The following is a 23890-nucleotide window of genomic DNA, read 5'->3' on the forward strand; positions in this document are numbered from 1 at the left end:
TAGTGATAGTCATTTCTCTAAATTGGCCCTTTTTATTTTTGGTGAGGGGAAAATATCATTTAAGACATCAATTTCTTTTTGAAAGAAAAAATTGACAAAAATGAACATTTTAAAATAAATCTCAGAAAATCAGACAGTAAATGACTTCTGAAGCAAAATTCAGAGTTTTGATTTGACACTAGTTAGAAATGATCTGGTGATCTTAAAAGCAAAGAATTAGAAAAGGGAGAAGGAATGCTCTCCTTTGAAAATTAGTACCCACATTTGGTGTTGGCCGAGATGAAGATGCATCCTTCCATAATCTTGCTTTTTTTTTTAAATATAAAGCCCAAATGCATTTTGCCAGAGAAATTGCATGAATCGTCAGCATGCATTGTTAACTTTGTCTTTCTCCTCTTCTTTCTACTGTTCATTTTCATTCATGTACTTTTGTTTTTTGGTTTGCCATTATTTTCTCTTTTTTGTTAATTACTTCATGTTAAATTACTTTTGAAACGTCATAAGCTGAGCAACCTCTCCGTGTAGTAACAGCGGATACCTGTCTATTTCACTATTTAGTCCCTCCTCCTATGTCTCCATCCTCCAAATCTGTGAGCACTCCAAGCGAAGCTGGAAGCCAAGACTCTGGAGATGGCGCAGTGGGATCTAGGTACAGTAATTTTCTTTCAGTATTTTAATGATAGAATGCATTTAGTGCCCAGATACTGTCAGTGCTGTACAGGGGCTCTGAATAGTTATGTTGAGTTAGTCCTAACATTTTGAAATCTAAATGGCACAGAAATTGTTTGTTGTAAATTGGGGGGAAATTTTTTTAAACAATATTTTACTGTCACACTTGATTAACTGAGTACTGACTAGTTAACTGATTTTATGCTGATTATTTTATATTAAAAATAGAAGTGTTAATTCATTAAAATTATTTTTCTGTTTAAGCAAATTTTGTATTGGTTATTATGTGAATGTTTTGGGTACAGATAGTGTAAAACCTCTCTACTGTATTATGCTTAATTTCCATTCAGTAGTTGAAAATCTAAACAATTCAGTTAAACAGCCTAATTCTGTTCCATTAAGTCACTATTTCTAATTAAGGTAGAAAATAATAATGCATAAAATATCAAGAATAAGGAATAACTGCTAAGGAAACATTAAGAGTGTTTATTGGCTTCAATAACAAATTTAAAGAATTTTTAAAAAGAATGTTTACTGGCTTGAGGGCATTATGCTAAGTGAAGTAAATCAGAAAGGGAAAGACAGATACTGTATGATCTCACTTATTTGTGAAATCTAAAAAATAAAACAAAATAAGCTCATAGATAACAGAGAACAGATTGGTTCATTTTTATTTTCATTTCTAAAATTTTTGATGGTTGCCAGAGGTGGGGGAAGGGGGTGAGGGGTGGGTGAAATGGGTGAAGGGGGTCAAAAGGTACAAACTTCCAGTTATAAAATAAATAAGTCATGGGGATATAATGTACAACATGGAGACTGTAGTTAACAATACTGTATTGTATATTTGAAAGTTGCTGAGAGAGCAGGTCTTAAAAAGAAAGAAAAAATCACAAGAAAAAAATTTTGTAACTATGTGTGACGGATGTTAACTAGACTTATTGTGGTGATCATTTGACCATATATAAAAATATTAAATCATTATGTTATATACCTGAAACTAATATAATGTTATATGTCAATTATACCTCAATTAAAAAAAAAAGTTTACTGCCAAGTTTTCCTGAACTTGGGTCTTCCTTATAAAACAATATTTCATGTTTGTTTTAGGATGCTGCCCACATGTTGGGACTTGATTTTCAAAAGTTCAGTAAGATTTCAGCTTCTTTCCAAAGATCATACTGAGAAAAGTATTATTACTTCTCTTTGTCACACACACAATAATACTAAGTCTTTGTTTAACAGCATCTTACATTTTGACTTCTAATGGCAGCTGAAATGAGATTAAACATAGCTAGTTTAGAATCTTTATTTAGAATCCTTATTTTGGTCTAGGAAGTTAAATGTCCTCCTCAGGAAAACTTCAACACACCTTTTAATGAGAAATAAACTAGGAAGTTTTATCTTCATTGTGCCCAAGCACCTCTGATTGAAGTTACAAGTAATGAGCATCTAAAAGACAAGGCAAGAAAAAAGAAGCAAAGGGGCTAGCTAATCCATAAACTCAATACTTTAATCAGTTTCTGAATAATCAGGTTGTCATTAATAATTAGAAGGCACAAAAGGCTGACCAGTCTGAATTTGAGATGTGCTTTCCAAACCTGTTTTAGTTTTTTCCAAACTAAATTTATTTAGTCTAAATTCATTTTCAAAGGCTAAATTTGTTTCCTACTTTCGTTCTTCTGTATTCTTATGCAAATATGTTAGTATTCCTTTGCTAGTAAACAGGTGGCATTTTCAAGAGAAGGGTTTTATTTTCCCCTTATACATTACCATAATAAAAACATTTCCCAAGGTAAAAAAAAAGGTATTTTAAAAATTTCTTTATTTGATATTATATATTACTTTAATGCAGATACTCTACTGTGTTAATTCTGAACTCATTGTTCTTGATTTTGAATAGGAGTAGAAAGATTATTTTAATGCAACATCAGCAAGTTTGCTTTAAAAAATACTATGTAACATCTGTATGAATTAAAATATGTCCTCCCAAGTTTCATTGGAAAACCTAGAGATTATTAGAGAGACCCATTGGAATATTGTAAATTGGTATAGGAAGTAAATAACTGTTAAGAAAAATATTTATTGTGTTAGAATACATATTAATTGAATTGCCAATTTAATGTTAAATGCTGTAGGTTACCACAGAAAATAATGTTCCTGGTCCTTGCCTTTGGGAAACTTGCATTCTAGTGTTCATTAATTTACATCATTAATTTAAAGATGCTATTCACTGTATTGAAAAATCCTAAGAATAGTGTGCTAACTTGTGTTTATAGTGTAGATTTGTAATGATAAGATGTAAAACAAGAAAACAGGTATTTAAATATCTTTAGGGGTATTTGTTTTTATTAGAGAATGAGTAGAAAATTAGTTTCTTTTAAGTTTAACAGGAGAGGAAATAAATTCTCTTTTTAAATGAGGTGACTTGATATCTCTTTAGTGAGCACAGACTCATTTTTAATTGTTAATTTTCAGGAGGGCTGAGTATGTTCACTGCCTAATATATATGTATACACACGCAGTAGAAAACTATGGATTCCATAATAGATAATTAATATTGTTGATTAATTGGTGCTATTGGCAGTGAAACAATAGCATTTTAAAATATGTGGCTTTTAAAAAGAATGCTGGAGTCTGAGAATGAACAGAATGAACTTCCATTGAGCAGGCATGATGATAAAGAATAAACAGGAAAATGCATGAAGATGTGTGAGAGGTATAAACCTATACACTTACATTAGCTGGCCAAGACAGTCTAAGATTACTACACTTAGGGAGTAGGAAAAAACATATTAGACATTACCAAGTATGATATCAAAACATCTGAATCACTATTACTAAATGCCAAAAATTTCTATTGGGCCTGGTGGTAATTTATGAATAAATATATAAGAGGCCATGAAAAATGATATTTCTCTAACTTTGCAGATTGGGAAGTTGCATTTCATTAAGATGTTAGTTCACTTTCTTAGTCACTTCTGTTATCTCTAAAATTTAGTTGACAGTTACTCAATTGAGTAATCCATGCCTCTTGTTCCTTTTTTCCATTCTTGATCAGTTTATCTCTTAGGCTTTTGATTATATGTCTCAAGATTATATTGAAATTTTACTTTATATGTCTGCAGATGCCTTTAATAAATATAATCCCATATGTTGTGCCATGTGTTTTCAGTACTGGTTCTATTTTGAGGTAGAGTTTTACTTGATTTTAGACTAAAATGACATCCTCAACAAGGAGCTCTATGTCATTGGTAACAGCTAGAGCTCTTAAAGAATGTAAAGGCTATGTACAGAACATTCCTTGGAGAGCATCTCATAAAACTCCTTCTGGTTTAACAAAGCCTAAGTTTGTTTCTGTTCAATGCTTAGTATAAAGTAAATCTTCACTGTGGCCTCTTCCTTCTTTGCGTACACACAATACCATTTAAATCCCAAGATCTTTCTTTATATTTTTAAAATGAAGGATTTCTCTAGTTCAGTTCATCTGATTGCTTTTACTGATAAATTGTAGAGGCAAGTATAGAAATCATTTCTTGTATTTAAATATTATAGCAGTTTTAGTTGTATATTATAATTTGTTATATATGTGAGAAACAAATATATTTGACTAAGATGGTAGCACCAAATGTATTGTGCTTAACCTTTTAATAGGGACTATGAGCATCTTACAGTACTGTACATAATTATCTTATACATCGCTAACCTTACAAGAGTACCAGTGTCATAAAGTAGCTTTTATTCTAGTAATGACTAAATTTTCCTTAAATCTTTTGGAAAAGATCCCATGTAAGTTGTTTACCCAATAGGCAAGGCTAAAACACAACCGAATATTTATTTAGGATTGATATTCTCCATAAGTTTAGTTAGTTTAGGTAAATCCTTTGAACATAAAATATTTTTCCTGGGGGAAATAATCTACTTTTTCCTAGAGACAGAAATCTTTAGCTGCTTTCTAAAGCAGATGACATGTAAGCCCAAGGCAGTGCTTAACCCATAAATTACATAAGGGTCACATTTTGGAAACTTTAGCTATTTTGTATCCCAGTGGAATAGTCTTTGGTTTTCTTACCGAAAGGCTTATGTGTTGACTCATTTCCTTTACCAATATGACAATTTCCTGCACACATTTAATGCTTTGGGCAAGATTATAATATGTTAACTAAGATGTTTTTATTAATGTTTTTTTCATTAGGAAACTTAAAATTTCAACTGTTTTTTTTATAGCTTAGCTTGTTATCATCCAAAAATAATGTGTTATTTGGGATGTTAATGTTTTGGCTGTTCTTAGCCATTATTATGCAATATTAGTTTCCCCAAATCTGAAAATACTGTCTTTTAACTATTCTAGGTTGTATGTTTGCATCTTTAACCATATTATGCTTATTGCATGCACTAGAGCATTGAGTGATACCTGGTGTTTTTTTGTACTAACCAGAACATGTGGGTTTTAATTGTGAACCGTACTTTAGCTATTCATAGAATGTATTTGCTTGACTAACTTATGGCCTTTTTTGCTAATGCTTCATGGTTGTCCTACAACCATTTAGGACGCTGCATTGGGATACAGATCCATCAGTTCTTCAGCTTCACTCAGATTCCGATTTGGGGTATTGAATAGATTTATTACCTTCCCTCCTTTATAATTAATTTGATTCTTTGTGAAATTGTCCTAATTTTATTTTGCTTAAATTTCTAATATTCAGGTAATACTTTGAAGAGTGATATTTTATTGTGACACCTCATTTATCCTCTTATCATTTGTGAAAGACATATTTTATGTATCTGATTTTAGAGGTACCCTAAGTCTACCCATTTAAATGTCCAAATTACTTTTATTATTTCTATATTTTTGATGTAAGTTTTTCTACAATGTATTACAAACTTCCCAAACTTTTTCTAATAAATACGCTACATGTAATTGAACCTTTTCTAGGTTACTCAACATGAATATTAATTTATTTTCCTATATTAAAATTCCCTGATGATTTCTAAGGTTTTGAGAGGAACAGAGCTGTTGGTTTCTACACCTGGCTCCAGATTGCTCTTGATTTACTCATTAATTCATTTATTCATTCATTTATTTATTCTAGTCTCCAATGCAAACTGTAAATGTTTGCTGCTGCCATTGTGCCTGACTCAGATAGCTCTTTTCCCTTGATATTTTGCAGCTTCTAAAACATATGACCAACACCTTTAGGAATTCTGTCTAAAGTTAAGAGTTAATAAGCCTTGAATTAGGCCATATAAGAAAAGTATATGAGCTTCTTGTACATTAGCTGGTAGGCCTCTCTCTTGGCTGCCCTGAGGCTTCCCCACCCCCAGTTGCTTGCTTGTTCTCAGTAAAAGTGGCTTTGGTTAACTGAGGTATTACCTCCCTAAATCTTAGAATATTTTGTTTGTTTGTTCTAGTATTGTGATTTTTATCTATTAAACCCTATATGTACTCAAATTAGTAACTTGTTCCTAATGTTGGCTTCACTGTTTTTTATCAGATATGTGAGTGACTTACTTTTCATATGGTTTACATCTTAAATATCAGAATATAAAGTTTCTTATTTCATATTTTGTTCTTAGAATACTAGATTACTTCAAATGTACTTAAATTTTCCCATTTAATTCTTTGATTATGCTTTTTTTTTTCTTTAAGGCTAGATATTCCCAAGGTAGAAAACACATTAAAAATTTCTTATGGCCCACATTTGGGACCTTAGAGAAAATTAATTCTTTAAATGTACTAATTTTATTAAACTTTTTTGTACAGGATTTTGAAAAGGATGTTTATATAAGAAAAAAGTTGTTATATTACCAATGATATATATATATGTGTGTGTATATATATATTTCAGATATCCTCCTTTATATTCTGGAAGTTCCACCATTGTTTTTACTAGATATTCTTTTAAGACAGAGTCATCATTGAGAACTTTGGGAGTTTGGAAGCATGCTATATTTGGTTTAGAATTTAGACATCTACTGTAATAGCCACAAGTCTCTTCTTCTGTTTGTCAGAAAAGAATGTATTCCCCCCTATTTAAAACAGAAGTGACTTTAGTAATTTCATGATATTCAAAAGATACGTGGCTTTAGTTTAGGTCTAAAATGTTTGCACAATAGTTTGTCCATATGTGAATCAAGGACCATGTTGACCATGCAGAGATTAGAGATTTAAAGTTTAAATATTTTATTTTAAAATCTAAATTGACTGTATGATTCTCCATTTCTGCAGAGTATAAGTAGAAAAAACGGTTTTCAACAGAAACCTCTTTCTCACTCTTAAAGCTGAAGTTTTCTGATGGTGAAGTGAACTAAATGTGGTCTGAGTGAGATCCACATATTTGACTCTTGAAAAAATGTCCAGAATCGTATCCCTGCTAAAAACAGTTCTCATAACCAACCGTATTCAGCAGTCTACTCTGAAATTCCTCTCCTCTTACACTGTTATTACCCACACATTTGTTCTAAGAAACTAAATTATTTGCCTTTTTAAAGTGAAAAATAAACACCTTGAATGATTCGGAAATATCTTTTGTTTTTGCTACCTTCTAATTCTTTTGTTAAAATAAAGCCAATTGTTCATTTAAAATTTCTTGAATAAAACAGGGATTTAAATTACACTGTTGGATATACGGTGTTTAATTCTTACTTTTCTAAAGTAACATTATTTGATGTAGTTAAAATGTATCATTTGTAATATTTAAAAACATTTATGTTCACTTTATTTAGACGAGGACCTATTAAACTTGGAATGGCTAAAATTACGCAAGTTGACTTTCCGCCTCGTGAAATCGTCACATATACGAAGGAAACTCAGACTCCAGTTATGGCTCAACCCAAAGAAGGTGAGTATCTGTCCTTAATATGATTGTCATTAAGCCACCATATTAAACAAGTGGATTCTTTCCCTTTTTTTTTTTTTTCTTCCTTTTTTGTTTTTTGGCATATTTTCTTAGGGGAATATTATAAAAGTAATGCTTTGGATTTCTGTATTATGTATTTGTTCTTTAGAGTTTTAAAACTTTTTCTTTTAAAAGTTAATAGAAATATAAGCTGTATGTATGTTTTTAATTTTGTTGACCTAAATGTAAATATTTCCGTTTTCATATTGTCGTTGCCATGTGCTGCTTTAGAAGCAGAAAAACTTAAGCATGTTCTATTTCTGTGTCATGAACATAATTCTTCCCAAAATGAGAGTTATCAATATATCCCATAGTAAATGAAATCATGTAAATTATTCAATATTTTCTGTGGAGTATACTGTATTCTGATATACTGTCATTGTTAATCCATATTAATGAACAAATCTAGACCTAATTCATAAACTTCCTCTTTTATGATCTAAGGGCTCTACTGTGTTGATTATATAGCAGTTTTTAATCTCTGTGAAACAGAGGGAGTATACATTATATTGAATGTGGAGTCCTTTGATTCTTAAACGAGAAGGAGTTACCATTTTTACAGTGGGGACTAATTTTTAAATTCTCATCAGATAGCTAATGATTTAAGCATAAAGTTAATATGATAGTTCTTGCTTTTCCAAGGGAAGCTAATAAATGTGTTAGACATAAAAGAGGTTTACTTAATATCCTTAATACAGATACACAGTTTCTTATCTGAAACCTTTGGAGGTATATATATAGGAATTCAGAATTTTTCACATTTCAGAGAATTTTTCACATTTCATAAAGTATATGTACCATATGAAAACACTCCAGCAGCATCTTGGGCATTAATATTTCAACAGCAAAAGATATGAATATTCAAACTGAGTGAGATAATGATTAAAGATAGCTTTACCTCCAGTCATGTCAGGGTTTACCACCAAATGAGTTATGGATTTTAGAGTTGATGATATTTTGGAATTATGGGCCTATAATAAATAATCCTTTTAGCAGTCTGTGCATAAAGAACATTTTTTTCTCCTTAGCCAGGAAGATTTATTCCTGTTTAATTATAGAATATCAAACCTAAGCACTTTATCAAATGTTTAAATTAATTTATCTTTAAAATTTCAGTTAAATTACCACGTTTCTCCATTAAGGAGAAACTAAAGTAATATTCATTGCAGAAAGCCCAGAAAATACAAGTAAGCAAAAGGGGGAAAAATCCTTGAAATCCCTAGCTATTAGCAATGAAAATCTTCAAATTTTCATATTTATATATACCTCAAAAGAAAATTAGGATTATAACTATTTACAACCTTTTTTAACTTAATGGTAGATCATCATATGCATTTTTAACAACTCTCCTTTCCCTGCCTACTAAGGATGGACATGAAATAAATATTTTAAACTTTTCCTTTCAATTTCATCTTATTCCTGAAAGGAGTTGACATTATCGTACATACAGTTAAACTTGAAAATTTTGAGGAAATCAGTATAACATTTTTATCCAAGAGTTTTGTTTTTTTACTTGACCACGTGAATGTTCATCTCTATGGATACATTTTTTTCATTCCTGCTGCTCTGTCGTTTGGTAAGATAGCTTTCACAGGTGCAAACTCCTCATCTTACCAGAAAAAAAAAAACCCTGATGGTAAACTTGTTTGAGACATAAGCCACTTTTGAAAAAGAAAACAGGAAAGATAAAGTGTTGAACTACCAGTATGGAAAAAACTAATACTGTAGGATTCTATAATTTCCAGAAAATATTATTTTATTAACTAGTATATTCAAGTGTTATAGTGTCTGTCTTTTGGGAGCTACATTGTTAGATATGTTAACTCAGAAAGTGAGTAAAATAGCCAAAATGAGGGTACAGTGACTCATTTAAAAAAAGAATTAGGCTTTTTTTCCTTCTAATAATAATTTGGAGATTTAGCTTTACTTTGAGATGCCTTTTGGATTGTTTGAAATGTAAAGCATTCTGAAGCTATTTTGGGTAATGCCTATTATAATATACCTATAATTAGTTTAAGTGAAGACTTCCATTTAAAAAAATTTTTTTCTTTTTTTTTAATAATTGTAGTAGTGTATCATAGAGAATTTAGAGAAGACAGAAAGGGTAGGAAGTGTCTATTATACCACTGTGCAATAGCCATTTGTTTCTAGTCTGTTTTCCATGATATATTTTTTCAAAAATTATATATGTATACATACACACACACAAACGTAAGTATATACACACATACAGTTTTATATCCTACTTGAAATTTGCATTTTTAATTGCTTATTTTTGTCATGCATATAAATTTTATTGTTCTTTTTTTTTTTCTTTTTTTAGTTTTTTTATTTTTCATGCATATAAATTTTCAAGAGTGAATGTGTAACAATGTCTTTGAACTAATTTGAATGTATAGCTACATAGTATATGCCTGGCAGTTTTCAAAAAATTTTTTTTCCCATTTTTATTTTGCAAGTAATTGGAAAATTTAAAAGATTGTGATTTGTAAAGTAAGCTGATGACCCGGAAGTTCAAGATAAACTGTATTTTTTTCACTTTGAAATTATTTAGGGCAAGGCTTTTAGCATTATCATACTTCAGCTTCTTTGCCAAATTTTGCATGAGTATAGGGATTGTTTCTTCTTCATTGCTGTAATGCCTGGTCTGAATAGTGTATGGCATGTAGTGAGTACAAACTCAGTAAATATTTGGTGAAGGAATTAATTGCTTTTACCTGCTCAGGAGAATGATTTACTTACTTGGGATTTTTTTTTTTTTTTCCATGCCTTTACTCTGGAAGTAACTGCTGGGAAAATAGGTTATTTTCAAGTGTTAATGCTACAACATAATTATTGATGAAATTGGGTGAAAAGGCACTTAGTCTCAGTTCTTGGCTTTAATATGAACATATCATGTTCTAATCATTATTTGCTCTTAGATCCATATATGAAACATACATTCTCCTTTATAGCCTTCTTGAATTCCATGATGACATAGTATGTAGATACAAACATGTGCTGTTATTTTATGTTTTATGTATCCCTCTGAATGCTATGAACAAAATTGGACCTTTTAGCGTGTTTCAAATATATTATCTTAGCTACTTGTTGTAACGGTTCTTCAAACCTCACGTTCAAGTTGATGACTGAAAATTTTAACAGCAAAGAGTGCCTACTACATATCAGGTATAGTGTAAGGCACTTTACGTTATCTCTGATCCTCTTACCAAAACCTTGAGAGTTAAATATCGGTTCTGTTTACATATGAAGAAGCTGAAGCTGAAAGAGATAGCTTATCAAGGGTCACATGGCTAGTAGCTAAGATTCTAAACCAAGTCTGACTGATTCCAAGGTGTGCTTTCTCTCTCATGCTGTCACTGAAGCAGCACTTTCATGCTTTTATGATAGTCACCTATGGTAAGAAATTCAATTTATATTACAATCCAGTACAAACATAGATACAGATGTGTACAGCTGTCCCTTGAATTTCAAAAGTTCACTTTACACCACATTGGGAGGTGGTGTCCACCAGAGCAGAGAGCTCCTTCCCTGGGAACTACACTCAGCATCTCGGCAGAAAGCTGCCATAGTTTTGAACTGTGTCTCTGAGATCTGTGCTGTATTTATTTTGTGCATCTGTTAACAAGATGTGCCTAAAGTAATTACTTCTTCACTTTACACCACTTTAGCTTAAGAAAGAAAGGTTTCATAGGATTGCTGTACTTTCGAATAGTGGGGGAAACTTGTAACTGATACAAAAGTTTTATGAAATAACACCTTCTCTGCTTTTGCTATATTTCATTTTTTTCAGTGTTGACCATAATACACTAAATTTATTGGCTCAGACCTGTAGTTTGAAAATTACTTCATTAAAAGATAGCATGGTTTAATTAACTTATTTATTGATAAATTTGCATCAGGATAATATTTTATAGTGATTGGCTAAGAGTAATGAATAAACAGCTTTGATCTTTTATGGTGTTAAATAGAATTTTTCTTATCTTCACTGATAGAAGGTGAAAGTGGCAAGATGGGTGAACTGAGCCCAGTTTCTAATGGGTATGTCTGTATTAGCACCACTATCTTTAAAATTTTCCTGTGTGGACTAGACTTAGATGTTAGTTTTATAAACGTCCACGTTTATTCATTTATTCATTTGCAACCTAACAAGAATTCACGCATTCTGCAAGTTTATTGTGTATATGCTATATACTCGATTATTTCTGTGTTTTTTTTAGTTTCAGGTTGAGGTATATAACCTGAGGTGTATAAGTGAGGGAGAATGCGAAATGTACCCCAGTACCGTGGAGCCATCCTTAGCCTTTGGATAAAAGTGAAATCATTTCCTCTCTATATCATTACAATTATTTTCATGTCCAGGGCTCTTACATTGTTTCTTTTCCTAATTTGTAGAGGTTCTAGAAAGAGGGAAAGAAAAAAAACCTGACCTTAAGGTTTTATAATGAAAACACTTTGTGCATAACTGTACGTCTGCTTATCCATTGGTTTAATACAGTGCCTCTCAAACTTAGCCTGGTTGGCTCGCATTTAAGAATTATGTAACAAATTCCAAAACTCACCATGAGACAAAATTGCTGAAATCACAGTTTGAGTGTAACAGACAGTAAATTGAACTTGGGTAGGCAGTGTAATTAGTGCAGAAGTAACGCGAGTTACCAAATTGAAGAAAAAAATTGGTTTTAGGCTTAACTCTTTTTTTTCATTTTTTAAAAATGGCTGAATCTATTCTGTTAAAAAGCAATTTTTATTCTGCTTTTTTTCCTTTTTCCCCATTCTAGCCATCTTCTTGCTTTCAAGTTTACTCTGTAAGTTGGTAGTACCATTTCTGAACTGAGGTGCTTTGCTGTCTTAAAGCACCTACTGTGAATGAAATTGACTAGGAACATGTGACCTCAGTCAATTTTGTTCTCGGCAGGTAAAAAAACTTCTCATGGCAGGAGTGTGGTGCCCACAGATACACACCTGGAAAAGTTACTTTCTTCTCTTTTAAAAGTTTTTAACTCTTTTGAAAATGGCGTTATTTTTTTCTTATTCACCTCGTCAGTATGGATTTTTTTGTTGTTGTAATTTTTAGACACAGATTTTTAAAGAGGAAGAAATTCCAAAGTTTAATCAGCTTGTTTACACCTGAGGAAACTGAGACCCCAGGAAGTTCATTGATGACCCTATGGTCACAATATAAGAGAATATCAGACTACAGCCAGAACCTGATTTTTGATTTCCAGTGAAGTGCTGTGTTTCTCATATCATTCCACTTTCTTATCTTTGTGGAGTTTTGTAATTATTTTTGGTATTGATTTAGTAGTCAGATATTTTTCCTCAGGTATGTGTTGATCAGCATTTATAATGTGTAGAAAAATGTTATATGTAAAATAGCTCTTAATTTTTTATTGCATGATCTTAACATCTGGAATCCACACTTCCCAAGTAGACTAAATCTGTGGGCCTTCTGGTTTAGTAGTGCCCTTGTCTAAAATGGATTTTTTAAAAATATCCTGGGATAAATAACACATGTAATAAATTAGTTTTAACCCTCAGAGAATCTGTGAGAATATAAAAATAATTGAAAATTGAAGCATTTATTCATAACCTTGATTGAAAGACTTTAATCAGCATATCTGAAATTGTGGCCTCAGAAAAATGTAATATTTATGAGATCGCAGATAACAGGATCTGTGTTAATGATGCCAATACTGCCTAAATAAAATCTGAATTTTACATAAAAAGAGACAATGTAGAGAGGCAAATTCTGTGTTAAAGTAAATGGTATAATTAAAGTATTACTCCCTTTTTATTTATCTTCCAAATTAGCATTAGATCTATATTCAAAATATTTCCCAATTAAAATTTTCCCTTGTTGAAGATCTAAATTATTAAGGAAATCCAAGTGACCTTGCATCTGATTCTGGGTGTTTAAAAAAATAAAAGGAATGAATTCCATTGATACATTCATGAAGTTTTGTCCTAATATAAGATTTTCTTAGTATTGATTTTAAAGAGTAAGGTATAAGAAGATGAAATTATGGACAAATGGATCAAAATGAAGTGATTCAAAAGAATGTTGATCCAGAAAAGAGAGGCTTATTTTGAAAATATTAAAGGAAAATCATTCATATCTAACATGTATTTTTCAACTTATGATTGAAGCATTTCCCTCTAATATTCTCATTTTGTTTGTGAAGTTATTTATAAGTTGAATTTTTGTAAATTATGTTTTTATATGCAACACATTTCCTGATTTTTGGAACTCAGTGGCAACTTCCTTTGTATCATGAGTAATCAGACTACTTTGTAAATTAGAAATTCTTCATAAGATATTAAACTATATTAAAATACAGTACACCAGTATGATGAAACTAGTTAATAAATTTATAGACAACAAATGTATTTCCTAAACAACATTAATGCCCTGATGATGAGATTTATTTTTGACCTCATACTGAGCATTGTGATAAGTGATAGAATAAAGAGTATCATTGTTTAGTGAGGATTTTCTAGGATCTTTCATATTACCTGTTAAATGTGTTGTAATATTTTAAAATAATTCGTAGCGTGCTTTGTGGCTTATTCTTAGATGTCTCTTAAACGTAGCGTGACATACAGATGAGAAAACTTGCTCTGAAGACTCCTTCCTTCAGCTTAACAAAAGCCACCCATTTCACAGATGATTTAACTTTGATTAACCTACTCCACTGTAACAGATTATTCCAACAACTGGAATTTCATTCTTTGGTGTTATTTCTAGGTGCAGCTTAATTTACAAACCTGCTTTTCTTTCCATCTCACCAAAATACATCACAATTTTGATGTTAACTCAGTAAAAATTCAGTGGTTCGTTAAACCTAGTCTTAGCATTCATTGACAAGAGATTTGTCATTTTAAAAGTAACTGCTACTTTTATGCATTCTTTACTGCTCAGTTTATAACCTTAGATTCCCTGTCAGAGAAAGCATGGAGTTAACCACTTAGCATATTGCGATGAATATTCATCAATAAATTGATGTGACATGGCAGTCCCATTTTTCAGTCTTCCTGCTCTGTTGCAGTCTTTTTTAGTTTTAAATATATTATAGATAATCATGTAATAGGGACTAGCCTAGAAAATCTTTAGAATTGTAATACTATATTTTTGGTCATGTTAATAGTTTTTTAGTAGCTAATTGTATTAGTTTTTAATAAGAGAAGTGTATTTGTTTCAGAGGAGCAGTCTCTAATCTGATGTTAGTGATGTTAGGCATTTTTTGCCAAATATTTGGTATATATAGATAATCAGCTTTATAATAAAAATACTGTTTTGTACTTTTAAAGAACAGATCATTTTTGTAATGTTCCTGGAATTTTTATTTAGCTTAGTCATTTTTATGAAGCTTGGGTTTAAGTGTCTATCATAGTTTTTAAATCAGTTTTTAATTCATCTAGAAAGAGAGCTATGTACATTCATTCTAAAATAAAATCCTGAAAACAAGTATTTAAATAGATTATACTCATCATTCAAATACAACTAAAGTAATCTATATGGGCAAGTTAGCATGGCAAATGCCATAAAGTAGGCAGATACAGATCACTGTTTACCATACTTCATCTACATTTTAAATTTTAAAAGGAAAAGAGTGTCTATAAGCACGATCTTTTCTGTTAAATATATAGATTATGAGGTCACTTAGCACTGAAGTACTGACCGTATGCATTATGACAGGAATTTGACACCTGTCATTGGAAATGGTACTTAGAAACCGTATAATGCAACAAAGTTGAGGGAGGGAAATATGATGTGGATAGGAGGCTCTAATTTATAATTCACAGTGTTTAAGAATGACTTGTCCAGGGTGACTCAGATTCCCTATCTTTGATTTTAGGATTTACATACAGTGAACCCTACTAGTTGACAAAATTGATTAAGATAACTGACAGTATTAGCAGAAAATTGAAAAATACATATTTTCAGACTTAATTTTTTTATAGATAATTTATAAATTTATTTATTTACTTATTTTTGGCTGCGTTGGGTCTTCGTTGCTGCGCACGGGCTTGCTCTAGTTGCGGTGAGCAGGGACTACTCTTCGTTGCGTTGCATGGGCTTCTCATTGCAGTGGCTTCTCTTGCTGCGGAGTATGGGCTCTAGGCGCATGGGCTCAGTAGTTGTGGTGCACGGGCTTAGTTGCTCCACGGCATGTGGGATCTTCCTGAACCAGGGCTCGAACCCGTGTCCCCTGCCTTGGCAGGCGGATTCTTAACCACTGCACCATCAGGGAAGTCCCCAGACTTAATTTTTAATTGAAGTAAATATCCTGTTATTCTAAAAGTCAACTTAAGTACAGTTAAATTATTTTATTACATTACACTGGCAGGTGACTTTATGGTAGAATTTCATTGTAATGTTGAAGCAGTACAGTATAGAATTGTTACCAGTTACACTGTTTTCAGATTAATAATCCGTTGTATATGAGAATTCATCTAAAAAGGAGTACTGTCTTTCTGTTTTTCTGTGTGATTATTTTGCCCAAAAAAAAGCTTTCATTTTTTTAAGTAGCACAAAAGCTGTAATTGGCATGCTTTGTAAGGAAGTGTCAGTGTGCAAGAGAGTGGCGATCACTAAGAATTCTTTTACGTGTTCTTTCCCCTTTGCACCACCGCCTCCTCAGCGGGGTCACTGAGATCACTAGCTTTTCTTGAAATGGCCATTTTCACTGGCAGGTGCATTATACCCTGTATTTTCAGATTGTTTTTCCATTCTGAATGTTTGGCAGGTTGATTGCTCTGGCTGCATTGACGGAGAAAGGGCTGACAAATGCGGTTGGGCTGGCTGAAAAGACAGTGATTACTGTTTTCCTTTGTGGCTGATTGAGGCCCTTGAAAGGAAAAATTTTAACCTTCACCATTTGGTTCAAAAGTATGAGCATATATTGAAATCATTCGTGCCATTTATCCTAGTTCTGTAAACTTGTCAGAACGTAAAAATCGCTCAATTTCAAGTAATGTAGGATTGGCATACGTCATTATCATTTTGATTAAGTTGGAGGTTGTATCATTGTGTGCAGTATACAGTGTCATTTAAAGCTTTCTTTCCTACAGGTACAGTTACATTTTTATTGCTTATACTATAGAGTTAGAAAGATTTTCATAGCTCTCCAAACCTAACACTATGTGTGTGGTTTGGCAGCTGGTGTGGCCTACAAGCTGCATTTTGTTTGCAGGGTAAGGGCTTATCTGTAGGCCTCCTGGAGTGCGGGTAATTGCACAGGCTCGCCATTGGGGAGAGACAGGATTGGAAGCAGTCAAGCGGAAGAATGTTATGCCATCCCATTGCCACCTTGTAGCAGAAAGACACAATCCCAGCAGTGCCATCTGGTTGTTGCTATCTAGTCAGCTGGCCTGGCTGCTGGGACCATGACTTGGCAGCTGGTTCCCATCCTTGACCATTCTTTTGTGTATGTCGTATGTATGCGTGTTTTAGATAATTTTGAACATAGGTCGGGGAAATGACTATAACTAACAAGTAAAGTCCCCTTACTGAATGGGCTGTTATTACTTGAGATGCACTCTGCTGCAGACGCCTGCTGCCATTCCCTCATAGACAAATGACACATCTGTTTAGGCAATAAAAATAAGCATTTGCTTAATAAAAATCCATCTCAGTATGTAGTGAAAGAGAAGGTAGGCAGAGTTGTATGTTCTAGAACATTTTAAAATAAGTAATTTAAAGTTATTTCCTGGTTTGGGAGTATAAGGGGAGATTTAATAATTTTTAAAAGTCTTATAAACATTGTATATTATCTCAATATGTATTTTTATTCAAGTTAAGAAATCATTATGTTAAGTGCTTATTGCCACATCATGTAACGGTAGATAATGAGACTTGCATTTAAAATGACAGAATAGAAAATGTGGTCTCATAGCTATTATCTTTAAAATCTGTCTCTCAAATAACAACCTGAGAGTTAATGTAAGCCGTCTTTATGCCATATGAAGACCCATTAGACACTGATGGTTTCAGATCACAAGTAAGCAGCCAGCTCTGTAGGCTATTTTAGACATTTGATTTTCTTCATTTTATAGCATTAATGTGTCAGCATGCTACATAAAACTATGTAGGAGTTGCATGTTGTTCTGTCTGGAATGATAAATGCTTGCAAGCTTTTAGAGATTTCCATGAGGGACTCATCCTAGTTGCTTATATATCTTATTTCAGTTTATGTTGCTACAGAATTTGATATGACTATTGCTGAGTTACCACATAGGTATGTATAAAAACCAAGAAGTTCCACTTAATTCTTTTTTTAAAATTGTATTGATAAAATTTATATTATTTGTACTTGTTCTGTCTTATCAGTAGTTCACTTTTGCTTTTATCTAAAGAGTTGTGATACTTTCTGAAATAATTACCTCAAGAGTTATCAGTTATTTTCATAAAAATAATTTTTGTGTTATTGTTCTGTTTTTTCAGATGAAGAGGAAGAAGATGACGTAGTGACTCCTAAACCACCTATTGAACCTGAGGAAGAGAAAACTTTAAAGAAAGATGAAGAAAGTGATAGTAAAGGTATCTTAAAGAATTCAACTTTAAAAAAAAAGAATTTAAAAAATTTTGTTGATTCCTGTTAAGACTGCTTTTATTATGTATATATTAAAGTAGATTAAAATGCTCTAAATCAAAGAGGTGAATCTGCTTGGAAAAAAATGAGTGGCGTTCATTGACGCAAATTGTGATAGTAAGGTGACATGATTTGAGTGGCATAAATCCGACTTCAGAAAAACGTTTGCCTCACAGCACCCCCGCACGAGCTGACTGAAGAAGAAAAGCAGCAAATCTTGCACTCTGAGGAATTTTTAAGTTTCTTCGACCATTCTACAAGAATTGTAGAAAGAGCTCTTTCTGAGCAGATTAACATCTTCTTTGACTACAGTGGAAGAGATTTGGAAGACAAAGAAGGGTAATGTTTAATTGCTAAAATTATGGGTTCAGCAGTGTTAAATTACTTTAAGATTAAGAGTGGGACGTTATAACACAGTTGTTGTTGTTTTTTTTTTTTTTTTTTGTCTTTTTCTGTAGAGAGATTCAAGCAGGTGCTAAACTGTCATTAAATCGACAATTTTTTGACGAACGTTGGTCAAAGCATCGGGTTGTTAGTTGTTTGGATTGGTCATCTCAGGTAAATTATAACATAATTGGTTGCTATTAACTCATTTTTGAATTCCAGTAAGCAGGTAGTTTTAATTGTGGAAACTTTGTGTAATTAAATAAATGTATATTATTGAAAATTACAATGGATGATGGTTCTAAGGTTATGGTTGTCTTATGTACTTAGGAAGAAAGGATTGGAAACACTATATTTAAAAATCAAGAGTTTATGTATGCCACAGCCTAGTTTTACTAATTTTAATTGCTCACCAAATCCTTTGGATAGAATTGCAACACATATTTTAATAAAATATTTTAACATTAAAACATTTAAAATAACTAAACTAATTTAAAGTTTTACTAATGTTCCAGCAAGCATAACTCTAAGAGATATATTTCTTGGTGAAGTGTTAGGAATTCGTATTTTCAGAATAATTTGATAAAGACAGTTGAGTAACTAGGAATGTAAAACAGTTCTCATTATGCATAGCATTTTTTTCCCACTTGATTCTTGCGAGCAGTATCCAGAGTTACTTGTGGCTTCCTATAATAACAACGAAGATGCTCCTCATGAGCCTGATGGGGTGGCCCTTGTATGGAATATGAAATACAAAAAAACTACTCCAGAGTATGTGTTTCACTGCCAGGTAAGATGGTCTTTTAGCAGTCTTTCCCAAGTTTAAGAATTCACTAATGAATTTAGACAAGTGCCTTTCTTCTTTTCTTGTCAACATAATGATTTCATTGGATTGGCATTTACTAAACCACCCCATATTTGCAAACAGATGTTAACGAAAAACTGAAGACTTCTCAGTTCAACATGATCTGCGTTTTCTAGCTTTTCTGACATCTCTTATGTTTAATCACACCTAAAGTTCTTTGCAGTTGTGATTTTCTGTTATTGTGATTGATTGTATAAAAGGAATCTTTTATAAAATGTCTTTTCTACAGGGAGTTTCTCAGGAACTTATTTGCTGAATATACAATTAGATGGTTGGCCCACTGAATTACTTATACATGGCCTGAGGAGTTGGAACTAGATAGTTTTAAGTAGAAACATATGTTTGAAGTAGGAAACAGATGCAGATTTTTAAAGTGGATTTAGTGGGAGGTTAGAATTTGCAAGCCTTTCTGGTTGCATAAGTTATAATCTTTTAATAATATCATAATTCTGTAAAAACACTTAACTGAATCAAAACTAGCATATACTCTGTTGTCAGATTACTGTCAGAAGCTAAAATAGAGCCAGTTATCTTCTGGTTTAATGATGTAATCAAATTAAATAATTTTTGCTTTCTTCGATAAATTGCTTAAACATTTCTGTAAACAATCATTACATTTGACTTTTAAGCAAAACTATTCTAAAGCTGTATCTTATGTTCTAAAGCAAAATGAAATTTATAAGTATATTTACTGGTTTTTATAATCTCTGATACTTTACAATAAAGGGGAAAATGTTTTGGATATAGATTTATTTTTATAACTTGTCACGCTTCTTCCATTTGAACCTTAAATATAAAAATCTTGCTTATTTGCAGTCAGCCGTTATGTCTGCTACATTTGCAAAATTTCATCCAAATCTGGTTGTTGGTGGTACATATTCAGGCCAGATTGTGCTGTGGGATAACCGTAGCAATAAAAGAACTCCAGTGCAAAGAACTCCACTGTCAGCTGCAGCACACACAGTAAGTAAAGGGGTTATTTCCATTAGATTTCTGTTTTCTTTCACCATTAAATACTTAGCAGTGTCCATCAGAGTAGTCTCAAAATGTGTTTCCTTTGATGTGTGAATTTCTCATCATTTAGCAACCAAAACTGAAGGCTTTTTTTTTTTCTTTGTATTTTTGGAAATCTATTTTATTAGAAACTCATCTCTCTTCTGAGATAATGTTTTGCTAATCTACGGAATAGCATTGAACTTCATATTAAAAATGCCGTCAAGATATGAGACTGGATATGAAACAGAATACCTGTGATTATACAGTAAAAATTATTTCTTTTTTTTTTTTTTGGTAAAATAATCCCAGAAAACTTTCTTTAATATCTCTTTCTTTAGCATCCTGTATATTGTGTAAATGTTGTTGGAACACAGAATGCTCACAATCTGATTAGTATCTCTACTGATGGAAAAATTTGTTCATGGAGTCTGGACATGCTTTCCCATCCACAGGTAGGTTAAACTTGGAAAGCTCTGAAATTTTGAGGGAAATATTGGTATTTTTTTTAAGTCTGTATAAACCCTAGCTTATGTTTTTCATAAGTGTTTTATAATAGTATTATAGTAATAGTTTATAAATCTAAGCATGTATAAATGTAATTTGTGGTATATATACTTCATTTTCAAACCTGCTTCATTTAATCAAACTAAATTTATGTAAGTAGTATAGTAAAATAATTGTTTACAAACTAATTAAGACTAGAAAATTTTCTTTAAAAAATTAAAAATTATAAGTTTACAAAATAATTTACTCAATTTTTTCTCTGTAGGATAGCATGGAATTGGTTCATAAACAGTCAAAGGCAGTCGCTGTGACATCTATGTCCTTCCCTGTTGGAGATGTCAACAACTTCGTTGTTGGGAGTGAAGAAGGTTCTGTGTACACAGCATGCCGCCATGGCAGGTAAATCTAAACAGGAATTTACAATTATTTAAAATTCTCCCTTGAATAATCGTATTAAAACAAATTGCCTCTTATTCAAGTAGAAATCTGTCCTAGAGCCACTTGTTATTTGTGACAAATTATTTAAATTCAGGTATATAAAATTAAAACTTAAATACTTTTTTAAAATAAAAGGTTATTTTGGATCATGATGTGTTCTGGATTTTGAGGGTTGTGGTGTGTTGTGATTTTTGTACGTGTGGACATGCTCACAAAAGTTAGTGGTAGAAAGTAGCATTCAGCAATTACAAATACAAAATGCACATGCCACATACTGACCTTTAAAGTTGTAAATAAGATTTTCAGCTGTTTTTCCATCTTGATTTATTTGGACTTTGAGCCTTAGTTCATTCCTCCTGATAATTGTACAGTGATGTCACATACACGTTTTAAATTGACTAGTATTTCTCCTGCTGTTCAACCTGTTTTGAAATTGTCTAGCTGTACCTTATCAATTGCTTCCTTTAAAAAAAAACTTAGTGTCCAGATTTCATCTCAAGTACAGATCACCTTCACTTCAAAGCTTTTGATTTAAAAGTAGCCCAAATTCTCTCTCTTACATGTAGCATTCATTTGTCTCTATTCCACCACCTCAGAACCTCAGATATTGGACTTTTGATTTCTGTCATCAATAGCATGATGTTTATGGTTCCAAAATGTACTTAACCACTTTAGTAGCCTTATCAAATCTGGATAGGTAACACTCAACATAATTATTCTGATGTGTTACGAGCACAGAGTTAAGTTTGTTGAAATTATGTCAAAGTGTAATAAATAAACCCATGATAACATATATTTATAAGTGGTCTACTTACAAGAGATTTCCCTATTTTCACTCTTATGAAACAGCAAAGCTGGAATCAGTGAGATGTTCGAGGGACATCAAGGACCAATTACTGGCATTCATTGTCATGCAGCTGTTGGAGCAGTGGACTTCTCACATCTTTTTGTCACTTCATCATTTGACTGGACAGTAAAACTTTGGACAACTAAGGTATCTAAAAACAGATGTCTAGTCAAGTGCTCAGGTTTCTGACACAAGGTGGTGCTCTATTACTACATGGGAAAGACAAAAAGCCTCCTAATAGCTTAGAATGATTTACTGATAGATCAAACCTAATAAGTTACACACAACATGAGTGAACAACTAGATGTTGAAGTTTTCTTAAAAGTATGCTGACAAGTGTGGTAATCCCACACATGACCAACACCAATCTTCCCACCACTTCAGGCTTTTCAAGCACAGAACTGCTTACCCTGAACTGAGTTGGAGGAAAAGCCCCTGAGGATCTCACATGGCACTCACGTAGCTGCCCTATAGCCCAACACAAAAGCTGTGCATTTGCTCTTTGAAGAGCTTTTAGAGGCTGTTCAGAACTGCATTGGCTCACAGAGCTGATGGAAACCGGAGAAAAGATAGATAAAACCTGATGTACAGTAAGTCTTACACAGTGAGACTATACATCATAAACTGGAATCATTAAGAAAGTATTGTGTAAATACTTCTGTGTAAATATATGTGGATGCATATATATTTTTGTTTTCTGCAATGCATAATTTAAATAGTTTGTTTGGGTTTTAATAAGCTTTGAAAAACCATTTATGTTATAAAGTGCTTCCTGATCCTACAGCAATTCCAGATAGATGTGACATTGCCCTGCCTCATTGAAAGTCTCAAGGCAAATCCAGGTAGGGAACATTTCTTCCTGTGATAGGCCTTGTAGTTTCATTTGGCCGCATTTAAAAATTAAAGTGCCTTGACTTTTCTGTCTGGCTTTTCTGCAGTATTACATTGCTGCTGGCAAAGCTGCATACTTGGAATATCAGATTCTATTTAAATTAAGTTAAATTTTAAGCTGTGTTTTTTCATGTTTCCGTCTGCCTTATTCTAACTTTATTTGATTCTTCAATTTCTTTGAGAAAACCTAGTGGTCTTAAGAGATATTCTTCACTATTACAGTGGAACTCATTTATTTATCAAATGCTAGCCTCAGAAATCAGGGATGAACTCACTATTCACTCTTGTCCTTTCTTGATGCTTTCTTAGTGAGTTAGAAACTTTGTCTCTTAAAATTGAACGTTTTCAGGTTTGGGATTAATTAGCAGGCATAAAAATAGCATTTAAGTCTAATGAAGGAAAACATATTAAATAGTGCTTAGGGCTTAACACAGTGTCTAGCATGATAGGCACTTAACAATATTCATTCAGTTCCTCCTTTTCCTCTTCATGGAGATCAGACGCTCTGTCTGAATGCATATAGTGTCAATCATCTGTTTTCTTTCCTAGATTGTTCTTGGATTTTTTTTTTTTTTGAATGAGATTTATACAGTGGAAAAAGGTAGAGGTAGAAGATTCTAACAACCACCAGCAAAGAAACGCATAATCCAGCTAGTAAAACCAAAGCAAGATGCAGAATTGGAAAGATGAAGCCAACTCTCTCTCTCTAGGCTGTAGGCAGCCACGTAAGTGGCTAGATTTCTGGTGGGATCTTTTATCTATTTGTAGATTTATTATTTTTAATATCTCAGGGCTTCAGTTTGCC

At 32.4% G+C, this 23890-nt stretch overlaps 1 protein-coding gene across 4 annotated transcripts in view; it reads left to right on the forward strand.

Moving 5' to 3' along the window:
* Positions 1–23890, forward strand: part of DYNC1I2 (dynein cytoplasmic 1 intermediate chain 2) — a 50720-nt gene that overhangs the window by 14392 nt on the left and 12438 nt on the right. For 3 of the 4 annotated variants that reach the window (XM_059928090.1, XM_059928091.1, XM_059928089.1), the window contains 10 exons: positions 559–649; positions 7393–7508; positions 18013–18108; positions 18337–18499; positions 18619–18718; positions 19209–19334; positions 20226–20372; positions 20744–20857; positions 21175–21308; positions 22197–22341. In XM_059928090.1, coding sequence (XP_059784073.1) covers positions 559–649; positions 7393–7508; positions 18013–18108; positions 18337–18499; positions 18619–18718; positions 19209–19334; positions 20226–20372; positions 20744–20857; positions 21175–21308; positions 22197–22341 — 1232 coding nt within the window. Of the gene's footprint in view, positions 1–558; positions 650–7392; positions 7509–18012; positions 18109–18336; positions 18500–18618; positions 18719–19208; positions 19335–20225; positions 20373–20743; positions 20858–21174; positions 21309–22196; positions 22342–22978; positions 23037–23890 lie in introns of all 4 variants that reach the window. The other variant, XM_059928092.1, reaches the window with a different exon arrangement.

This window comes from Balaenoptera ricei, chromosome 7, assembly GCF_028023285.1.
Source record: "Balaenoptera ricei isolate mBalRic1 chromosome 7, mBalRic1.hap2, whole genome shotgun sequence".
Classification (NCBI taxonomy): Eukaryota; Metazoa; Chordata; class Mammalia; order Artiodactyla; family Balaenopteridae; genus Balaenoptera; species Balaenoptera ricei.